The sequence below is a fragment of the Dipteris shenzhenensis genome, chromosome 12 (genome assembly GCF_047967505.1).
Source record: "Dipteris shenzhenensis isolate YYH24624 ecotype China chromosome 12, Dip_SZ_1.0, whole genome shotgun sequence".
NCBI classification, from domain to species: domain Eukaryota; kingdom Viridiplantae; phylum Streptophyta; class Polypodiopsida; order Gleicheniales; family Dipteridaceae; genus Dipteris; species Dipteris shenzhenensis.
In genome coordinates, this window is record NC_141607.1 from 22,349,540 (window position 1) to 22,368,916 (window position 19,377).

The 19,377-nt window shown below is 47.0% G+C and overlaps 1 protein-coding gene across 2 annotated transcripts in view; it reads right to left on the bottom strand.

The window, feature by feature from the left end:
* Positions 1–1,467: 1,467 nt before the first annotated feature.
* The window catches only part of LOC147895980 (uncharacterized), a 33,572-nt gene continuing 15,662 nt past the window's right edge, over positions 1,468–19,377 (bottom strand). For both annotated transcript variants that reach the window (XM_087383201.1, XM_087383202.1), the window contains exons 7-8: positions 2,886–2,955; positions 1,468–2,721 (exon numbers count right to left, since the gene is read on the bottom strand). In XM_087383201.1, coding sequence (XP_087239327.1) covers positions 1,840–2,721; positions 2,886–2,955 — 952 coding nt within the window. In that variant the 3' untranslated portion in view covers positions 1,468–1,839. The remainder of the gene's footprint in view (positions 2,722–2,885; positions 2,956–19,377) is intronic.

Genomic DNA, 19,377 nt, shown 5'->3' on the forward strand with positions numbered 1-19,377 from the left:
TACAAGAGTCTTCTACATCTTCACTCTGCGAGGGATTCGCTGGTTGTATAGTCCCCCCACTTGGCTATTAGCCCCAGTACTAGAGATTCCCTAGGCAGTGAGCTAGGTTTCTCTGGAACAGGCTGGTTTTTCTTTCAACCTTTTCCTAGTTTTTCTCCATACTCAGCACCTTCGGGGCTGCTGTTTTGTATGAAGTTTTTCAAGCATTAATAGAGGGTTCCTTTCTTTGAAAAAAAGAAGATGAAGATAAATCGTTTTAAAATAATGATAGAGGGTTTCTACCTTTTCAATTGAGCTTCTTTCATTGTCTAGCCTCTCCCTTCACTTTTTACTTCAAGACAAGGTATGATCACCCTCAATGTAAACTATGGATTAAGAACCCTTAAAGTGATTGCCGCCTTCATATGGATGCAAAAACTAGTTTTCATGACTTCCTCAAGCCTCAGTAAAGCTACTTTTCGTATGTACATCACTCTTATGATGAAATTTCCCTTCTAGAGAGAGCTAGCCAACAACACATTATAAACACAAGGGCTTGCCACACATTTCATTTGCCATATTTTTCTCTTGTTCAAACCCCTTGTGCAATATTAATCGCCTTTTGTTCATCTACCTCCAAAGAAATGCATCCCATCTTCCTCTCTATCCTTGCAAACAAAATACCTTAATGAGGGAAGCTCTAGAGATTGGTCAAATGTTATGTGAAGAGACATGAGAGCCAAATAAGAAAACTACACTTGTTAAAAGCCTATTATAACAATTTTGTGAGATAAAGGAAGATATGGGTATAGGCCGAATTTCATAGGAAGAGGCATGAGATGGTATTAAAGATTGTTATCACACTTTGTGAGATAATAGAAGTTCTAGGGATAGGTGAAATGTCACAGGAAGAGGCATGAGATGGCATTAAAAGCCCACTCTAGTTATGAGTACCGACACAACATAGAGGCCTTCTTTTTAAAAAAACTTGTGCTCTCTGTTGACAGCGCTAAGGCAGTATCCTAGTTAAAACTTGTTACCCATATAAACATAACTAAGAAGCGCAATTAGCTGTAACGCTTGTGAATGATACATCGCCTTCATCTGTAGGCTATCTAGAATGAGTTTCAGAATAGCATCGGATTCAGACACCCATTGTTGAAAAAGGTTAAGCATACTTTAGATTTGTTACAACTAGGTAGCATAGAACTTTGTTCATAGAATACGCGACATTTTAATGGCAAGGTAATAAGTCACAACTTGACCGTAACAGATAAAATCGATCTCACACAAGCAGTACCACAACGTAATAGCGACAATATAGTATCAACCATGCCATATCAGGACGGGTGGAAGAATGGAAAACTGAAACCACAGGAGTGTAACTAGCATGTCAAGCATGTTATAATGTCATTGAGAATAATTCTGAACAAAGTAGAGTGATAGAAGAGATTTATTCTGAGGAAAGAAGAAAGCTGATGGCCTTTTTTAGAAGCTTAAGAAGTAGCAGGCTAATGCACTGCCAAAAGATCATCATACATTCTACCATCCATAAATTTGATAAATCATACTTGGTACATAATTTTCACATGCTAAACCCCATGGATGTGCTCAGCACTTGTAGTTGACCACTTTGGTCAATAAGGTGCACTATTGGACCTGTTTCTTTGGCCTGCTAATGTACAGTTTCAAATTATGCCGGCAAATCTTCCCAACTTCCAATTGAGGGACTGAATCACAGTCCCTGCACCTCTTTCAGTTCTGTATAGAGACCTCCTTCAAAGGGCTTGAAAGGTTTATTCTTTTATAATCAATCTTGACGAGAACCAAAGTCTACAATAGGCCAATTTCCTTAGCACATTAACTATGGAATGGGCTCTCATGATTCCAGGTCTCAAAGAAAGTCATTGGGGAAGGTGGCAATTCCTGACTATCAACCCCTTCAAACTGACAATCAAATCCTGATTCTTCCGATAAAGGTGGAATTTGAAGCTGGGACTCAAATGATTGTGAAACTGGAAAGGCCACAGAGGGATAGTCACCAAAGGCTCGAGGATCAGGACACTGTTGGAGTGGGTACTGACGTGAACCAGTAAGAGTGTGCTGCGGATGCAAAATCTGTTCTTGCATTTTTATTTGACCTACTGAGGGAATATGAGAAGGTTCACACTGTGTTGGCATTGTAGACCTGTCTTGAGTTAATTTGAGTGAAACTGAAAGATGGTGATCTGCCTCTGCCGATCCAAGTAGGTATGGCTGTGAGTGCACATACCTGCGTTCATAATGTTGTCCAGGAATTGACTGTACTCTTGCATCACTCATACATATCTTTTTTGTTGGAGTTTGGATTAGATTTTGGGTTGGTGAGACAGCAGTAAATGCAGGTCTCTTGGAGCTTCCATAGGGTAAACAAGGAGCCTGGTGTGGTCGTCCTTGCAGTGCAGTGGGCAACTCCTGCTTCACAATGAAGTTCTGAAATGCCATATCTGACCTTGTCGATTTGTCATTCACAGCTTCCTTCAACCTGGAAGGCCCCTGTGGAGGAACTTCAGGAGCGCGACAAGGTAGCAAAGCATCTACATGTGCTGTCCCAGCTTGTGGTTGTTCCACAAAGGAAGAACAAGGTGCTAGAGCTGGAGAGCTTGATTGATCTTGAGTACTATCTTGTTTTTGTTGCTCCTCAATTATTTTCTGAAGATATCTGCTTTGAGCCTCAATTCGCATTTGCAAATGCCTCTGTACCTGATAGAGCAGTACACTTTCAGCGATCCAAATACAAATACTAAATAGCATTCAATCATAATGAATATACAGAGTCTATTTCAATTTGAATGGCTGTATTTCAAAGCCCAGTTCACGACTCCTATAACATGATTCTTCTTAAATGAAAGGTGTGTTGCACCCACCTCAATCTGCTCATGTAGCCTTTTCTGAACCTCCATTTGCATTTGCAGCGCAGCTGTGATCTGGATGCCCCTGTCATTAAATGCACAGATTAATTGAGTTCCGTTCTATCATAATATCTAACCTATTCTAAAGTTCATTTTAAATGCAAATTATATCATGCCAGCTGAATTACACGGGTCCATCATGCATTTTCATCCAAATAAGCCTTGACATGCAGCATTTGAACAACATACTAATTTATTACTCTGATCTAAAAGCAGTAATTAATTTTGTGAATCCACTCATTTCTACACCTCTAAAAGGGAATTTGCTTCTCTAAAACTTACTCCTGCATGCCTGCTCCCTTGCATGACTTTGTAAAACTTGTATTGTCTGAGTTACACTTCAACTAGTACACAATTGTATGCATTTATCTCTACCAAAAACCCATCCTCCTCATTGTGCCCTCAAAGAAGTTGGATTGGTCATGCACGTTCTTGAAATTCCAGCAAAGATGGCAAAGGCTGATCTTGTTATTTTGTACTCAGTCTTTAGCTTCCTAGCAAGTGAAGATATTGTCCAAGGTGCTATGCTCGTGGACAAATCTTGAAGGGTCCAAAAAGAGAAGTCAAGGTGATGAGTCAAAACTTGAAGCGTGCAAATGGAGAACTCAGAGGTGAAGTCTCAAGACCTTGGCTAAGATCATGTAGCCTGTCTCCAACAGGGATATGACACCAGTGATGCGCTATCATCTACTCTAATTGTAGTCATTTTCTTTGTGTACAATAAATCTGAGTAATTAATAGTTCTAGGGAATCCAATACCTCGGGAATCCTAGGCCCCTTAATAAGCTTGTCCTATGCTTCTCAACAACCTATCCTCAGCTATTTAATATATTTGACAATGTTCTAAAGATTATGTGGAAAATCACTCGTAGTCTCCGCAGAGTTTTGAGACACATCATAAATAAGCTTACACAAACGAAAGGATTTGGTCAAATATGCTGAGCATTATATGAGAAAAATCGACCGAGGAGAACCTCCTTAGTTGTCTTAAGCCTTACAAAAACAAGAAGCAAAAACTAGTAAGTGAATTTACAAATTACTCCGATTGCAGTAGAGCTGCATTTTTCCATTTTCTATTTGTAGCTTGTAATGGATGCTACATGCCATTGACATAGGGATGTCGCAACATTGTGTTCGTAACGTTATCGATATCTACCACATAGGCACTACTCATTTCTTTGCTTCATTCTTTCAAATTAAAAAAACTCCGTTTCTGTAATCCTAATGCATACCAGCCTTTGTAATCTCCTACTTGCATAGCGTGAAGAGGATGCAATTAGCACTAGAAACAGCCAGAGATTTCATGCATGCTGCTATCTGGGTGGAGAGTGGGGAAGGATGATATAAGGAAGAAACCCTTGATTGTCAAGTTCAAGGATGCATTTGTGAGATAGCAAGCCTTGGCAAAGTGAGCAAGCTTGAGAGTACCCTGGTCTATATTAATGAGGATCTCACACATATGTAGATACAATAATGCAAAGAGGGCATCAAAAAAGGTCATGGAAGCTAGAGAAAAGGAAAATGGGCTGTATGCAGAAATGGGAGGGTAGGAAGCTCGCCCCCTTCTTAAATAGGGATACGTAGTCCCTGGGACCACTAGTGCTTTGTCATTTCCTTTCTAGGATGGGAATAGGACTTTTTGGTTCGTGCTAGGCAACTTTGCCAAGACCTCCCAGGGGAAAGATTCCATAGTATACATTGAGACACACCAAAAACGAGAGAGAGGACTACCCATAGTACATGGGATGTAGTGTCACAACAAAACCAATGGGTTGATTCACAAAAACTTCTTCCTGCAAATTGCCATTTAAGAAGGCTGTGTTTATCCAGCTGATGCACATTCGATCGGTGTTGAGCATCCAAGATTCCAATGCAACCACACGTCACTATAATGAAGGGGAAAAAGAGGCCAAGTTAGAGGCCCTTTAGGTGGAAAATGTGGAGGGACTATATAAGTCTCCATCCACCCCCTACTATGTACTTTTTGGTGTGACATCTAATCCGATCTACTCTCCCTTCCTCCTTCCTGCCTATGCTCACACTCTCTCTCTCCTCCCTCTCTCTATCTCTCTATCCCCTCATTCTTCTCTCTCTTCCTCTCTCCCTCCCCTTCTCCTCTCTTCTCCTCCCTTCCTTCTCCTATTCTCTCCCCATCTCCAAATCTGCCCTTCCCCCTTTTCTACATTGGTTTCAGAGCTCACCCTGGCACCTTTGCTTCTCCACCTCATCCTTTACTTCGATACCCAGCAACTGCTACACTAATGCCAACGCTCGCATCTTTGCACAAGCGTGCAACAATCAAAATCAACGCAACGGTTAACGAAGGATAGCATTGAAGATATTCTACCCTAAGCGCCATGTTGTGCGCAAAGAGAGCCCTTGTTCGGGTAGCTCATCTAGCCTGCCCACCCATCCATTGACGCCTGCACCAAAGAGCCGACCATGTATAGCGCAAGGTCTTTCAAGGTAAGAAGTAGGGCGACCTCTCAAACCAAAAGAAGGCTCTTATTCGAGCGTATGCCATCTTGATTTTGTCGTCGCCATGTCCGTCAAGTTCCAAACCGTCGATTCCTGACGCAGCCCTCGCCGCACCGCCACCGCCGTCCACCCTTGCAAAAAAACCTTAGCCTTCATTTTTTTTCCATAGGTTAAGTTAGCCACGGTTTGGTTGCTTGGGTTAGGTTTTGTTAGGTTTAGCTAGTTAGTGGGTTGAGTTACTTTGTTTAGGTTTAATTAGTTTGGTTGGGTTTAGGTTCAGTTAGTTGGCTAGGTTAGGTTAGGGCTAACTAGGGTTAAATGGTCTAGTTAGGTTACCTTAGGTTAATGTCCTGACTGTCTTACCAGTCATAGGTTAGGAGTCCTAACTATCTTAGGTGACTTAGGGAACCCCCCCCCCCCCACCCCCAAAAAAAAAAAGTTAAACATTTCACTTTTCAGCCTCTTTTTAGGCGCAATGCAGAGCCATTTGGAGCCATTTTGGCTTCGTTTCGAAGCTTCTTCGACGACCTTTCTTCTGAGCCTCTCCATCAACATTTTCGTGTTTTCCACACACACTCTCAGGTGCTCATTACAGCAAGGTTTTGCTTTCCATTTCTCCTTGCTTACATTCGAGCTCCTCTCTCCAGGGCCAATCACCATGGCACCGAAGCGTGTTCCTCATGATATATTGCATGATTGTAGTCGCCCATCAGCAGCAGAAAGCATTTGCTCAGAATCGTGCCATGTCGCTGTTCAGTATGAGCAAGCCCTTGCCCCAGTGGTTGCATCCATTGGTGGTGCAGAGGTTCCTTCCACTAAGCCTCTCTCTCCTGCATCTCGGGAAGTGCAGGCAACGCAGACGCAGTTTCTGGATGCCCTTTCCTCTATGCTCCAAGGTGCTTTCTGCCAGATAGGACAGGAGTTCAGCCAACAGCTTATCACAGCCATGGCTATGCAAGATACCGCTCTTGTCCAGATGGGACAGCAGATTGACTAGCAGATCACATCTGCCATTGCTATGCAGGATAAGGGTAAGCAGCCCGCACCCCAGCAAGGGGACCATTCAGACAGTCAGGATCAGGTTCTTTGGATACATCTCAGGATGAGATGGCAAATATACATGATGCAGATGGGGCTCCTGACACTGGAGCCATGAAGGGCACTGACTTTCCTTTTGATCCTAGTGGTGCTACTACGCATGACACTCATGCTTCGCATTCGTATGAGATTTTTCCCACTGGTGGCATGAGAGGCCGTAGGCCCACACTCTTTTCTATGGAACATCACGATGCGATACCTTTTTATGCACATGAAGATGCAGGTGGTAATGCTCTTGTGAACGAGGAGGAGGTTTATTGGGATGCCCAGCCAACACTTTATACTATTTCCATGCATGCTTTGATGGGTGCCAAAAGTGCTGATACTATCAAATTAACAGGGATGATTAATAGCAGGATTGTGCATGTGTTGGTGGACAGCGGTAGCACCCACAATTTTGTTAACCGCAAGACCTTACAGAGGGTGGGATTGATTGCTACTAAGATAGACCATGGGCTGAGAGTAGAAGTGGCCAATGGACAACATATGGTTAGTAGATCTTGTTGCCAAGATGCAAGGATTAAGTTCTTTGATGACTATACATTTGCAAGTGATCTCTTGGCACTTGACATGGGCCCAATAGATGTTGTCTTGGGCTGTGATTGGTTGCAATAACTGGGCAAAATCAGCATGGATTTCAATGCCTTAACACTCAGCTTTGTCCACAGGGATGGATCAGTTACATTGCATGGTATTGCAGCTCCTAAATGGCAGGTCATTTCAGCAAGGCAGTTGGCCAGAGAGCTCAAGAGGGGGAGCGCCATATATGCATTAAATGTGTCAGTAACTAAGGAGGGTGGCACTCCCCGTGTTGATGATTGTGATATGCAGAGATTGCTCTCAGAGTTTGCAAATGTGTTTGCTGATTTGCCATCACAGTTGTCTCCGAGAAGAGATGTAGATCATGCCATAGTCCTGGAACCTGGCAGTAAGCCAATCAATAAGGCCCCATACCAACTCTCTAAGGTAGAACGGGAGGAAGTGGCAACTCAAGTGAGGGACTTACTTCAGAAGAGTTTCATCACTCATAGCACTTCTCCTTTTGCATCCCCTGTGCTCCTGGTGAAGAAGAAAGACGGTTCTTACTGTATGTGCATTGACTACAAAGACTTGAATAAGGTCACCATCAAGAGCAGGTTTCCAATCCCCAAAATAGATGACTTGTTGGATGAACTCAAAGGTGCTCAGTTTTTCACTAAGATTGATTTGAGGTCCGGCTATCATCAGATTAGAATGAAAGCTCGGGATGAGCGCAAGACAGCCTTTTTAATAGAGAGGGGACTATATGAGTTCAAGGTGATGCCTTTTGGATTGACCAATGCACCAGCTACCTTCCACGCACTCATGAACAAGATTTTGCAGCCTCTCCTTTTCAAATATGTGCTGGTATTTTTTGATGACATCCTCATTTACAGCAAGGATAAGCAGGAGCACATCAGACATGTCAAGCAAGTGCTGGAAATTTTGAGGTTGTAGCAGCTTTATGCTAAAGCCAGCAAATGCACTTTTATGGCACAAGAGGTTGAGTATCTTGGTCACATTGTGAGCAAGGATGGCATTCGAGTGGATCCTGCAAAGGTGAAATGCATTGAGGATTGGCTGCAGCCACGCAACCCTACTCAGTTGAGGAGATTTCTAGGTCTTGCTTCCTTCTACAGGCGCTTTATTCGCAAGTTTGCCAAGAGGGCAGCCCCTTTGACAGACCTTTTGAAGAAGGATGCTTTTATGTGGTCTACAGATGCACATCGCATCTTTGGAGACCTGAAATTTGCCCTCACTCATGCTTTTGTGTTGGTATGCCCTGATTTTTCATGTACTTTCATTGTGGAGGTAGATGCCAGTGACAAAGGGGGCTGTGCTAAGGCAGGAACACGGGGTAATTGCTTTTGAAAGCAGGAAATTGGATGTCAAGGAATTGGATTATCATGTGTATGATCAGGAGATGTTGGCTATCCTCCATGCTTTCGAAAAATGGCACCACTACCTGTACGGTAGCAAAATCAAGGTTAAGATCGATCATAGTACACTCAGGTATTTCCTTACGCAGCCCAACTTGTCAATGAAGCAGAAGAGGTGGCTGGCTAAGGTTTAGTCTTATGATTTCCACATTGAGTACAGGAAAGGGAAAGACAACGTGGTTGCAGATGCCTTATCCCGTATGTGGGCTTGCAGTTTGTCTGCCATTTCTACCATCTACCAGGAGTGGATTCATGGTATTTAGGAAGAATACATGCAGGATTCTAAGGCAGCTCCCATATTTGTGGAGTTACAGAGGCCATCAAGCCAAGAGCATGCTGAATTTAAGCTGCATAATGGGCTGTTGTGGTGCAAGGACATAATTTATTTGGTGCCAGATTCAAAGTACTGACTGCTGGTCTTACACGAAATGCACTCGTCTCCTATGGCAAGACATGCGGGTATTACTAAGACATATGAAAATGTCAAACAGAGCTTTATCTGGGATGGCTTGTGTCAGAGTGTAGTTAAATTTGTCAGTGAATGTTTGCCCTGCCAGCAGAATAAAGTGGACAGCCGGTTACCTGCGGGTCTCTTGCAGCCATTACCTATTCCAGAAGGCAAATGGACTTCATTGCTATGGATTTCATCACAGGGTTGCCTTCCACAGAGCGGGGATGGGATAGCATTTTGGTGGTGGTTGACAGAATGGCAAAGCAAGCCCATTTCATACCCACTAAGACCCGTTATTCAGCATCACAGGTTGCTTGGCAGTTCATCGAGCATATTCTTAAGCATCATGGCTTCCCTCGGGAGATTGCCAGTGACAACGATGCAAAATTTATGGGTCACTTTTGACAGGAGGAGGTATCTGTCTTTTGAAGTAGGGGATTATGTGTACTTACGCCTCCATAAGAACCGTTATGCATGGCTGAAAGGTAACACCAACACGAAGCTTGCTCACAGGTACTACGGCCCCTACAGGATCATCCACAAAGTTGGCGAGGTGGCGTGTGAGTTGGAGCTACCCACGACCTCCATGATTCATCATGTTTTCCATGTGTCCTTGCTGAAGCCACATGTCGGACAGCATGTCCAAGTCTTTCTTGAGCTACCACCTATGGATGAGGAGGGCCACATACTCTATGTTCCGGAGCGAATCATGGGTTTCAGGGATCACATAGTCCGAAACAAAGTCTACACCGAGTATCTTATCAAGTGGCAGGGACTCCCCGAGGATGAGACTCATGGCAACCAAAGAGCATTTTCCAGGACAACCCCTACCTCCTACCGGGCTGACTATTATTTGCTGTTTGCTGCACCTATTTAACAGCCCGCATATGAAAATTTGAGGGCGAAATTCTATGGGAAGGGATGGGGAAAAAGAGGCCAAGTTAGAGGCCCTTTAGGTGGAAAATGTGGAGGGACTATATAAGTCTCCATCCACCCCCTACTATGTACTTTTTGATGTGACATCTAATCCTATCTACTCTCCCTTCCTCCTTCTTGCCTACGCTCACACTCTCTCTCTCCTCCCTCTCTCTATCTCTCTATCCCCTCATCCTTCTCTCTCTTCCTCTCTCCCTCCCCTTCTCCTCTCTTCCCCTCCCCATCTCCAAATCTGCCCTTCCCCCTTTTCTACATGGACAGCCTAGAAGTACGAGCACATATATGGCCTTGAAAATATATGGCCTTCTGTTGAGTAGAAGCACATAGCCTCGGCCACAAGTTTGGCCTTATGCCTATCAGTGGTACCATCAGACTTTCTCTTGACTTTGTATACCCACTTAGTGTCTGTGGACTTCTTGCCATATGGCGAATCTACTATTGCATTCATTTCCTATTGCATGGCTTCATGCCAATGTTCATCTACTTGAGCTTCTTCAAATGAAGCTAGCTTGTCTGTATCATAGAGGGTGCTCATACAGAACACATCGGCATGCTCTCTAGCATCTCTTGCACCAGCCATGTCCTAGTGGGTGGAGGGCTGAGAGGTTACTCTCCTGCAAAGTATGGATCAGCCAATGTGGAACTGTTCTAGCTTGTTCCATGGCTGCTTTCTCTTTCTATACTGCTTCCTCCACTTCATGGTCTGCTATGGGCTGATTTTCAGCCTCAACATGCTATAACGAATCAAAACACCAAAGGAAAAACCCAAGACCCTTTCAGACTCACACTCAAACTAATATTCAAAGTAGAGATATATATACCTTTGTAAGACTAGAATAAGTCCAATCATACAAATTTTGTTGTTCTAAAGACCAAAGGGAAAATGAAAGAGAAGGAAAAAGAGGTAAACAAAAACTTTTATGAAAAACAAAAGGAAGACATACTTAGCAAGCAAAGCAACACTTATGTCATCATCACTGCCCAAGCATAAGCAGCTAACGGTGATAGAGTGCTGTTGGCCACTCAAAGGTGCAGCCCTGGCATGTCTCCTGGTCATAGCTCTGCGTCTAACCAGGGCTACTGTGACCCCCGTCGGGCGAGACCCGACTCTAAACATGGAGGGGATGTCCCCAAGTGTGATATGTGTGTCAACCCTCTGTCTGACTCAAACCAATACTCAAAGTAGAGATAAACTAGAGCCCTATTCAAATTCCACACTCCTAAGCTCCAAAACATCCCAACAAAGCACATGAACGGAAGCAAGGCTACCACAAGTCTTGAGATAGTCAACCTTAGGATTTCTATCATTTCAGGCCTAAAATGAGTGATGGTCTTCAAAGCCTTTGTAGGATGCCTGTTCAGAATGTGTGCTGAGTGTGCTGATGGCCTCAAGCCCAAACTTGTGAGGCAAAAGTTTGCCCTTTACCATGCATCTTGCCATCTCCATCAAGGTCATATTCTTTCTTTCAGAAACACCATTCATATGTGGTGTGTTTGGCATAGTACTCTGATGCTTCATCCGTTTTTTTCCCAAGTATGCTTTGAATGTATTTGGCATATATTCCTCCCCTCTTTCTGTACGAAGGGTTTGCACCTAAGAACCTGATTCATTGGAACAAAGTACTGAAAACAATTATATTCTTCAGACCACATGAAGCCCATGCCCTCCTCATCTATGTTGGTCTCTGATTGGTATGCGGAATTCCATGTGTAATTTGGTCAGGAAACCAAGGTGTTAAGCTGAGAGAAGCACTTTATGGTCTCAAACAAGCTGCTAGGGCTTGGTATGAGAAGATACATGCCTACTTGGTCAGCCTAAAATTCAGAAAGCAGTCCCAACTAAGAGCACTTCTATGTTAAAGAGGATCATGGTGCTCTACTTGTGCTCATCCTGTATGTGGAATGACATGCTGCAGAGAGGGATTAACCAGGATGTCATCTTGTTAGAAAATGGAGTCAAGTTGATCCAGTTTTGGTGTATTCTAGTGAGTCCTAGTGTGAGTTTTTTAGTACTAGTTGTCTAAGAGTGCCACGTGTCATAATGGGAGTTAACCCATATACATTTGGTACTTAGTGCGTGTGTGCCTATCCTATAAAGGCATTGTACTTGTCACTTGTCAAATCACTCAACTCATTCAAGTACAAGCTACTTTGGTCTACATGTGAGTACTTGTTCATTGCTTTCATTTCCTTTCCATTTTATTTCCATTTCATTATGTTTGCTATCTTTTCTTTTCATTCCTAGTGTTAGCTTCCTTCTCTCCTACCACTATGTTCCTTCATGTGGTATCAGAGAGCCATGTTCCTAGCCTTGTCTCTCCTTCCCTTTCCAAGAGGTTGAGGTGAGGGAGGCCAATGAAGCTACCCGAAAGGCCCTCTTCTCTTTCAGCTCCTCTACTTCTACTCCTTAGCCTCGCTCGTGAGCTATTTCTTGTTGCAGCGACCAACAGAGAGTGTTTTTCCAGCCCATCATTGTCGCCATCAGTCTCCTCGTCACTATTGAAGCTGCCCGTTCCAAAATCGTCAAAAAAAGAAGGGTCGCAACCTTTATGACGTCTCTGCAGGCCAAACAGCATCGAATTTGAAGTTGATCGAAAAGAGTAAAATGGAGATCTCATTGAGAGCTACAAATTTCCTTTTCACAGCTGGTCAATCCGATGTCTCTACGGAAAGCTGTGGGTATTGAAGATCTGCCTGCCCAAACTGTCCTAATTTCGCATTTTCAAATTTCTCGGAAATTTTTTGGGGATTTTGGGATTTTTTACCTAAGCTGCACTTGGGGTTACAACTCTGCACATTTCAACCAGTTTTTTTTCAAACCCTAATTTTTGACAGAAACCTTAATTTCTGCAAAACCCTAATTTTCAGAATTCAGGGTTTTATGACTTTTGCAGTCCTTAGGCATAATTGAAGCCTCTGACATTTGAATTTTGTGGGGATTTCTCAAAATTCATGTAATTTCATTACTATTTTGTACATTCATTTGGGCATTTTGCCTCCTTTGGGCGTAATTGCTCAAATTTGAGGCTCTACTCCGATCTTGATGACTCACATCAACATTTTGAGAGTCATCATGTGATTGCTCCTTGTAGTTGCTCCCATGGCTGACATCGACATATCATTCAGGGCATTCTCGCCATGATCTTCATCGACATACTCCATCGACTGGGGATGTACACATTAGTGCAAGCAGCCACTTAGAGATATATTCATTTGTTTATTTTCTTGTGTGTGGCTCCATGTCCCTCATTAGTCCCTGGAGCCAAGGGGGGATGTATTGAGGGAACCTACTCTGTATTGGTCTTAGATGGGTCTATCTATCAGGCCTGGCATTTGAGTTACAGGATGTTGGTGCTTGGTTTCCTAGACCTCTGAGTTGGTCATGCATCCATGCTAAGACATGAGCCTCTGAGTCATGTTTGGGACGTAAAGCCATGAGAGTGCTCAGTCCGACCTCTGAACCATGCTCAGACTTTAGCCTCTGAGATTGCATGGGAGCCATGTCTAGTTTTGACATGGCATAGTTCGATGACCATCATAGATCTTGTTCTGGGATCCATTCCAGTAGTCCCTCGCCTTTCCTCCTTGGGGGGGTGTTAGGAAATGGAGTCAAGTTGAGTCAGTTTTGGTGTGTTCTAGTGAGTCCTAGTGTGAGTTTTATAGTAGGAGTGCCACATGTCATATTGGGAGTTATCCCATATACATTTGGTACTTAGTGTGTTTGTGCCTATCCTATAAAGGCATTGTACTTGTCACTTGTCAAATCACTCGTCTCATTCAAGTACAAGTTACTTTGGTCTACATGTGAGTACTCATTCATTGCTTTCATTTCCTTTCCATTTTATTTCCATTTCATTATGTTTGCTATCTTTCCTTTTCGTTCCTAGTGTTAGCTTGCTTCTCTCCCTACCACTATGATCCTTCAATCTCAGCTTTCATAGCCGATTTACAGTAGACATCTGAGATCAGATCTGGGTCTTTTGCACCATTACTTGGGATGAATGCATAGCATTGCTTTAGTCCATGTACATATAGACGCTCCTATATAAGTTTGGAATTTAGGATTGCAAGACCATTTCTACTCCAGTGGAGGGTTGAGTATTTATGATGCAGGAGAGCCCTATGATATGGGCATGTATAGCCAGGCAGCTGGCTGTCTTATCTATCTGTGCAACACTAGCAGTTTGCTGTTTCCCAAGCCAGCAAGTCTATGCATAGTCCCGGGACTAAGCATTGGCAAGAAATTAAGCTTCCATTACCTACAAGTTCACAAAACCTTGGATTGTTTTATACCAGGGGGGTACAGCTTGCAATTATATGCTTCAGTAATTGAAACTGGGCAAGTGATTACAATACTGGACAGTCCACTAGTGGGAATTGTTTGTGTCTTAGCAGTTCATGCATATATTGGTTGACTAAGAGACAACCCAATTTTGCCATCTCTACCTACGAGGCTGAGTACAGGGCAGCTTTCACTGCAATGGTAGATTGTGTATGGCTAAGGAGGTTACATGGAGATCTTCATGAATGTCAAACAAACAAGCAATAACATTCTCACTCTCGATCAGAGTGCTATGGCCATGGCATAGAATCCAAATTTTCATTCCCATACCAAGGACATTGAGATTCACTATCAATATGTTAGAGAGAGGCTTCATGCAAGGGATATCACATTGACCTACTGCTCTATACAAGACATTGTTGCTGAAATCAAAACGTCACTGAAAGAGTACTGCTCCTGCGAACGCCCCCCCCTCCCCCGCTCCCGTCTACCCCCCCCTCGCGCTGCGTGGCCCCCCCTCCCCTCCCCCTCCTCCTTCACCGTCGCCTCCCGCCGTGCCCCTCTGTCCCCCTCTCCTCCCTCTCCACCCGCCGTCCCCCCCCCGCTCCGCTCCTCCCCTCTCCGCTCTCCGTTCTCTCCCCACCTCCCTCCCCTTGCGTTGCGCTACCACCCCCCCCCCTGCCCCCTCCTCCCCCCCCCCACTGCGGCGCAACGCTGCCCCCCCCCTCCCCCCCCTTCCTCGCCTCTCCTCCCCGCCCCCTCTCGTGCTGCGCTGCCACACCCCCTCCCTTTCCCTCCTCCTCTTCCCCACCCTGCGCTGCACTGCCCCCCCCCCCCTCTCTCCTTCTTCCTTCCCCCTCCGCCACCCGCTCCCTCTTCACCACCTCTCCCCCCGCGCTTCCCTGTACCTCTCCATCCCTCCCTCTTTCCTCCCCCGCCTCCGTACCACTCCCCCCCTCCTTCGTCTCTACCATTTCCTTCTCATTCCCCCACCTTTGGAGCGTTCGCAGTTTGTCAGTGCGGTATGGCAGCCAAGAGCACGGAACCGGTGGCCCAGACGGACCCCCCCCCTCCATCAGCCTACCGCATAACACTGATAGAGCATCAGGTCTCCTTGGTGAAGCAGGCCGCCATGGACTTCTCCCAGACATCCGTTTATGGGAGAGTCATTGGCTACGCCCCTTCACAAGCAGACATCGGGGACTGGTTGTAGTCCACCCTCTACCTTGAGGACAGCCACATTGAGGAGGTTGCACTCATGGGACGTGGTATCTTCTGGCTCAAGCTCTCCTCAGCACAAGCTGCGAGCAATATGGTCAGACGATCCCCTACTTCTGTGGGTGGGAAGATCATCCTTATGGTCCCATGGTATAGGGGTTTCAGTGTAGCGGACTTCGATGCCCGCTTCCGCATTCCTCGCCATCCAGTTACCCTCATTTTCCCCGATCATCAAGGACCTGGGGGCGCACTTTGGCTGGCCCATGCAGGACACCTTCGTTAATGCGGCGGCAGCCCAAGGGGTGCCACGTGTCAAAGTGGTAGTCCTAGATCCGTAGAGTATCCCCTCGGAGTTCGAGATTGAGACAGACACATGTGTGGTGACGCAGCGCATTATGGTCACTGGTCGCCCAGATCAGTGTCTGAGATGCCACGGCTTCGGGCACTAGGCGCGATCCTGCCCTCGCTTCACGAGGACAGAACCTCAGAAGGCCCCCATCCAGGCAACTCAGATCCCCCCCGCCAGGCATCAACACCCCCTCCCGAAGGGAAAGGTTAAACTGAGGTCAAAAGAAAACGGAAAGGAAACAAAGCAGGACCAAAAAAGCCTTCCCATCTACAGCAAGAGCCCCCCCCTGTGATCATCAATCAGCAGCAGCCCGGTAAGGGGAAGGAGAAAGGGAAGGAGAAGATCAGCCAGCCTCCCCCTCATCCTTCACCTCTCCCTCCCTCCCCTCCCCCCTCCTCCTCGGTCCCCCTACCTCCACCCCCTCCAGGATCCCCCCCAGCACCGGTGGTTTCTGCTCCCCTCTCTCCCTCGAGCAGGATCCAGAGGGAACCCCCCTCTCCGCTTGCGCCACCTGCGGCCCCGAAGCAGACCTCCCCCGTGCCTATCCCTCCTGGGCCGGCGGAGGGGAGAGGCCCTTCCCTACAGATGGCCAGCACCACTCCAGCTTGTTCGACAGCCAGCACCCCTCTCTCTGGATCAGACTCCTCATCCTCGTCCCCACACCCAAGGGCTGCTCCTAGAGCTCTACCTTTGGAGTTTTACCGAGCAGGACCTTGGGATTATTTGGATGCAGCGGGTATTGGCTCCTTCCCTGCATGCCTAGACATCAACACCTTCTTCCTCCGTAAGGGGGAGGAGGGTAAGGTGTCCGTCCTTGCCCCCCACGATGGTCCTAGCTATTCCTTCACTATCACCAGTGACGGGAATGAGCAATGGACGAATGAAAATGTTTGAGAGACGATTCGCGATCAGTCCCAGGAGCAGGTGCAAGACTGGATCAGTAGCAGAGCAGCGGAGCTTCTTCAGCAGCAGTGGAAGGAGGGTGACGTTCGTCTGAGATGGCGCCACAGCGCCAAACGATTCCGCCTTTTGGTCTTTATTCGGCCGCCTCGGGAGTGGGTCTATGCGGAAGGGCTCCGCCCGTGGAGGACCTAAGAGGTAGCGGGCTTCTACAGTATTTCCCTGGCAGAGGTGTCGAGTTGGTTAGAGAGAGCTTACCACCATGGGACGGAGGGCCTCTCCCCTCTGTTGAAGGTTTTAGAGGATGGGTCCGATGATCCGGCCTCTCCTTCGAAACCCTCACAGAAGCGCCTTCGTCTGCACACTGGACATCCTCCGACCACCTCGACATCGACCGCAAGCAGACAGCTGTTTGTGGCCCATCTCCCCTCTTCATGAGTATACGCATTATCTCTTGGAACGTCAACGGGTTCCACTCATCAGGAACCCGCGGCCCTAGGAAGATGGTGCTCAGACAGGAGCTCCAGCCAGCCTTGGTGGGAAGGGTAGATGTGCTCCTATTGCAGGAACACAAGCTTTCGGCTTCTCAGACCAGTAATTGTGGAAAGGTCCTCACAGGACGCTCCCACACCTACTGGGAACCTTCGATTGGCGAGCAGGGGAGGAGCGGGGGTGTCTGTACCTCCATCGACGCTTCTCTAGTTCAGCATGTGTGTGGTTTTGGCACCCTAATCCCAGGACGAGCCCTTTGGGTGGGCTTGAATATTGAGGGATCCCATATCGGCATCCTCAATATCTATGCCCCGACCGACCTCAGACGGAGAGCCGCTTTTTGGAGCTCTTTGACAGACTTATTGCCAGAGATGGATTCTTGGATTGTAGGAGGGGACTTCAATAACCTTGAGACCTTAGAGGATCAGCAGGGACGGGGCCCAGAGTTCCTCGGTATAGCTCAGGCGGAGCAGGCAGATTGGGACTCCTTCCTGTTCGCAGTGGGAGGTCGGGACAGCTGGAGGGAGCCTTCCTTTTGCAGATGGACAGGGAGTCTGGACTTCTCTTGGGGTTACAGGAGGGAGGGAGGCAGACTTCTGGAGCGGTTGGACCGTTTCTATGTCAGCGATTGGGCGCTTGGCAGAGGTGGAGAGTCAGGAGTGGTTCCAGGGACGACACTCTCTGACCATGCCCCAGTCATCCTAGTCCTGGACTCAGCCTCTCACTCCTCACCTCCACGCTCATGCCGGATCCTAGACTCCATCTACTCAGAGCAGCGGTTCGCAGTAGGATAGTGGACCTGTGGGAGCAGGATTGGGACCCCATGGGGGATATGGTAGCACAGGTAGCTTAGGCGCTTGCCGAGTCTAGTCTCATCTGTCAGCAGGAGGCGATTCAGGTTAGGCAGCAGTGGTGGGCGAAGGAGAGGGGTCTCAGATGAGATCTCGCCTTGATATAGCAGATGCAACAGTCTTCTCCAGGCTCTGAGGAGCTCAGACGACAAGAGGTTAGAGCCCGAGCCATGCTAGAGGAGATCACCCAGCGACACTCAGAGTTCTCGTTTCATGCTTCCAAGTCCTTCTGGGCTAGGAAAGGCGACAGGATGTGCAGTTCTTCAGGACTCATGGCCAGAGGTCAGCAGGGGAACAGCTCCGATCTCTTAGAGCGCAGGATGGTAGTGTCAGGACAGATCCAAACGAGGTACGAGACTTGGCAACAGATTTCTACAGATCCCTATTCCAGCAAGAGCCCCCAGACCCTCGTGGCTGCCGTTGCAGGGAGGAGGTGTGGAGGTATAAACCGTTGCTCGTGCAATCTAGCATGAGTGATTCCCTTCTCGCCCCTTTTACCTTGGCAGAGATGCAGGATGCGGTGAGCACTATTGATGGGCAGAAATGCCCAGGTGAGGATGGGCTCTCTAGAGCTTTCTTCACCACCTTCTGGGAGCAGATCCACCAGCCCTTGCTCGCAGCCTTCCAGCGTATCTTCTCCAGCGGACAGATGCCAGAGAGCCTTGCGACAGGCTTGATTTGCCTCATCCCCAAAGGGGGGGACCGTCAGGAGATCAGACAGTGGCGCCCTATCACCCTTCTCCCGACTGCCTACAAAATCCTCGCCAAGATGATCAATAGCCGCATCCACCCCCTGCTACATGACTTGATCCATGACACCCAGACTGGTTTTGCCCAAGATCGCAGCATTTTGGACAACATTTTCACTTTCTCAGAGGCGACGGAGTGGGCCCAGCACAGTGGCCAGCACCTTGCCATACTCCTTGACTTTGAGAAGGCGTACGACAGGGTAGACTGGTCCTTCTTGGAAGGTACACTCTCTCGGTTCGGTTTCCCGGACGAGTGGATCAGAGGTATTGCTAGCCTCTACAGGTCGGCCTCCAGCCGGGTTATCATCAGCGGCAGGATGGGGGAGAGATTCACCCTCGAGCGCTCGGTGCGTCAGGGCTGCCCGCTTGCGCCCTACCTCTTCCTATTTTTTGCGAAGGCCATGACTCACTTCCTACAAGCCCATACCACTGGTCTTCGCGGGATGCGCCTCCCTATTCGAGACGATGCAAAACTTATGGACTCCGAGTATGCAGACGACACAGCCCTATATGTGCAGGATGATATCGAGTCACTGGAGCGAGTGAGATTGTCCTTAGAGGTTTTTTGCCTAGCCGCTGGGGCGAAAATCAATTGACATAAGTCAGTTGGTTTTCTTACGGATCCGGGAGCCAGCTCACAGTGGGGTATTTTCCTGGAGTTTCGCTGGATCCCTAGAGGGATCCC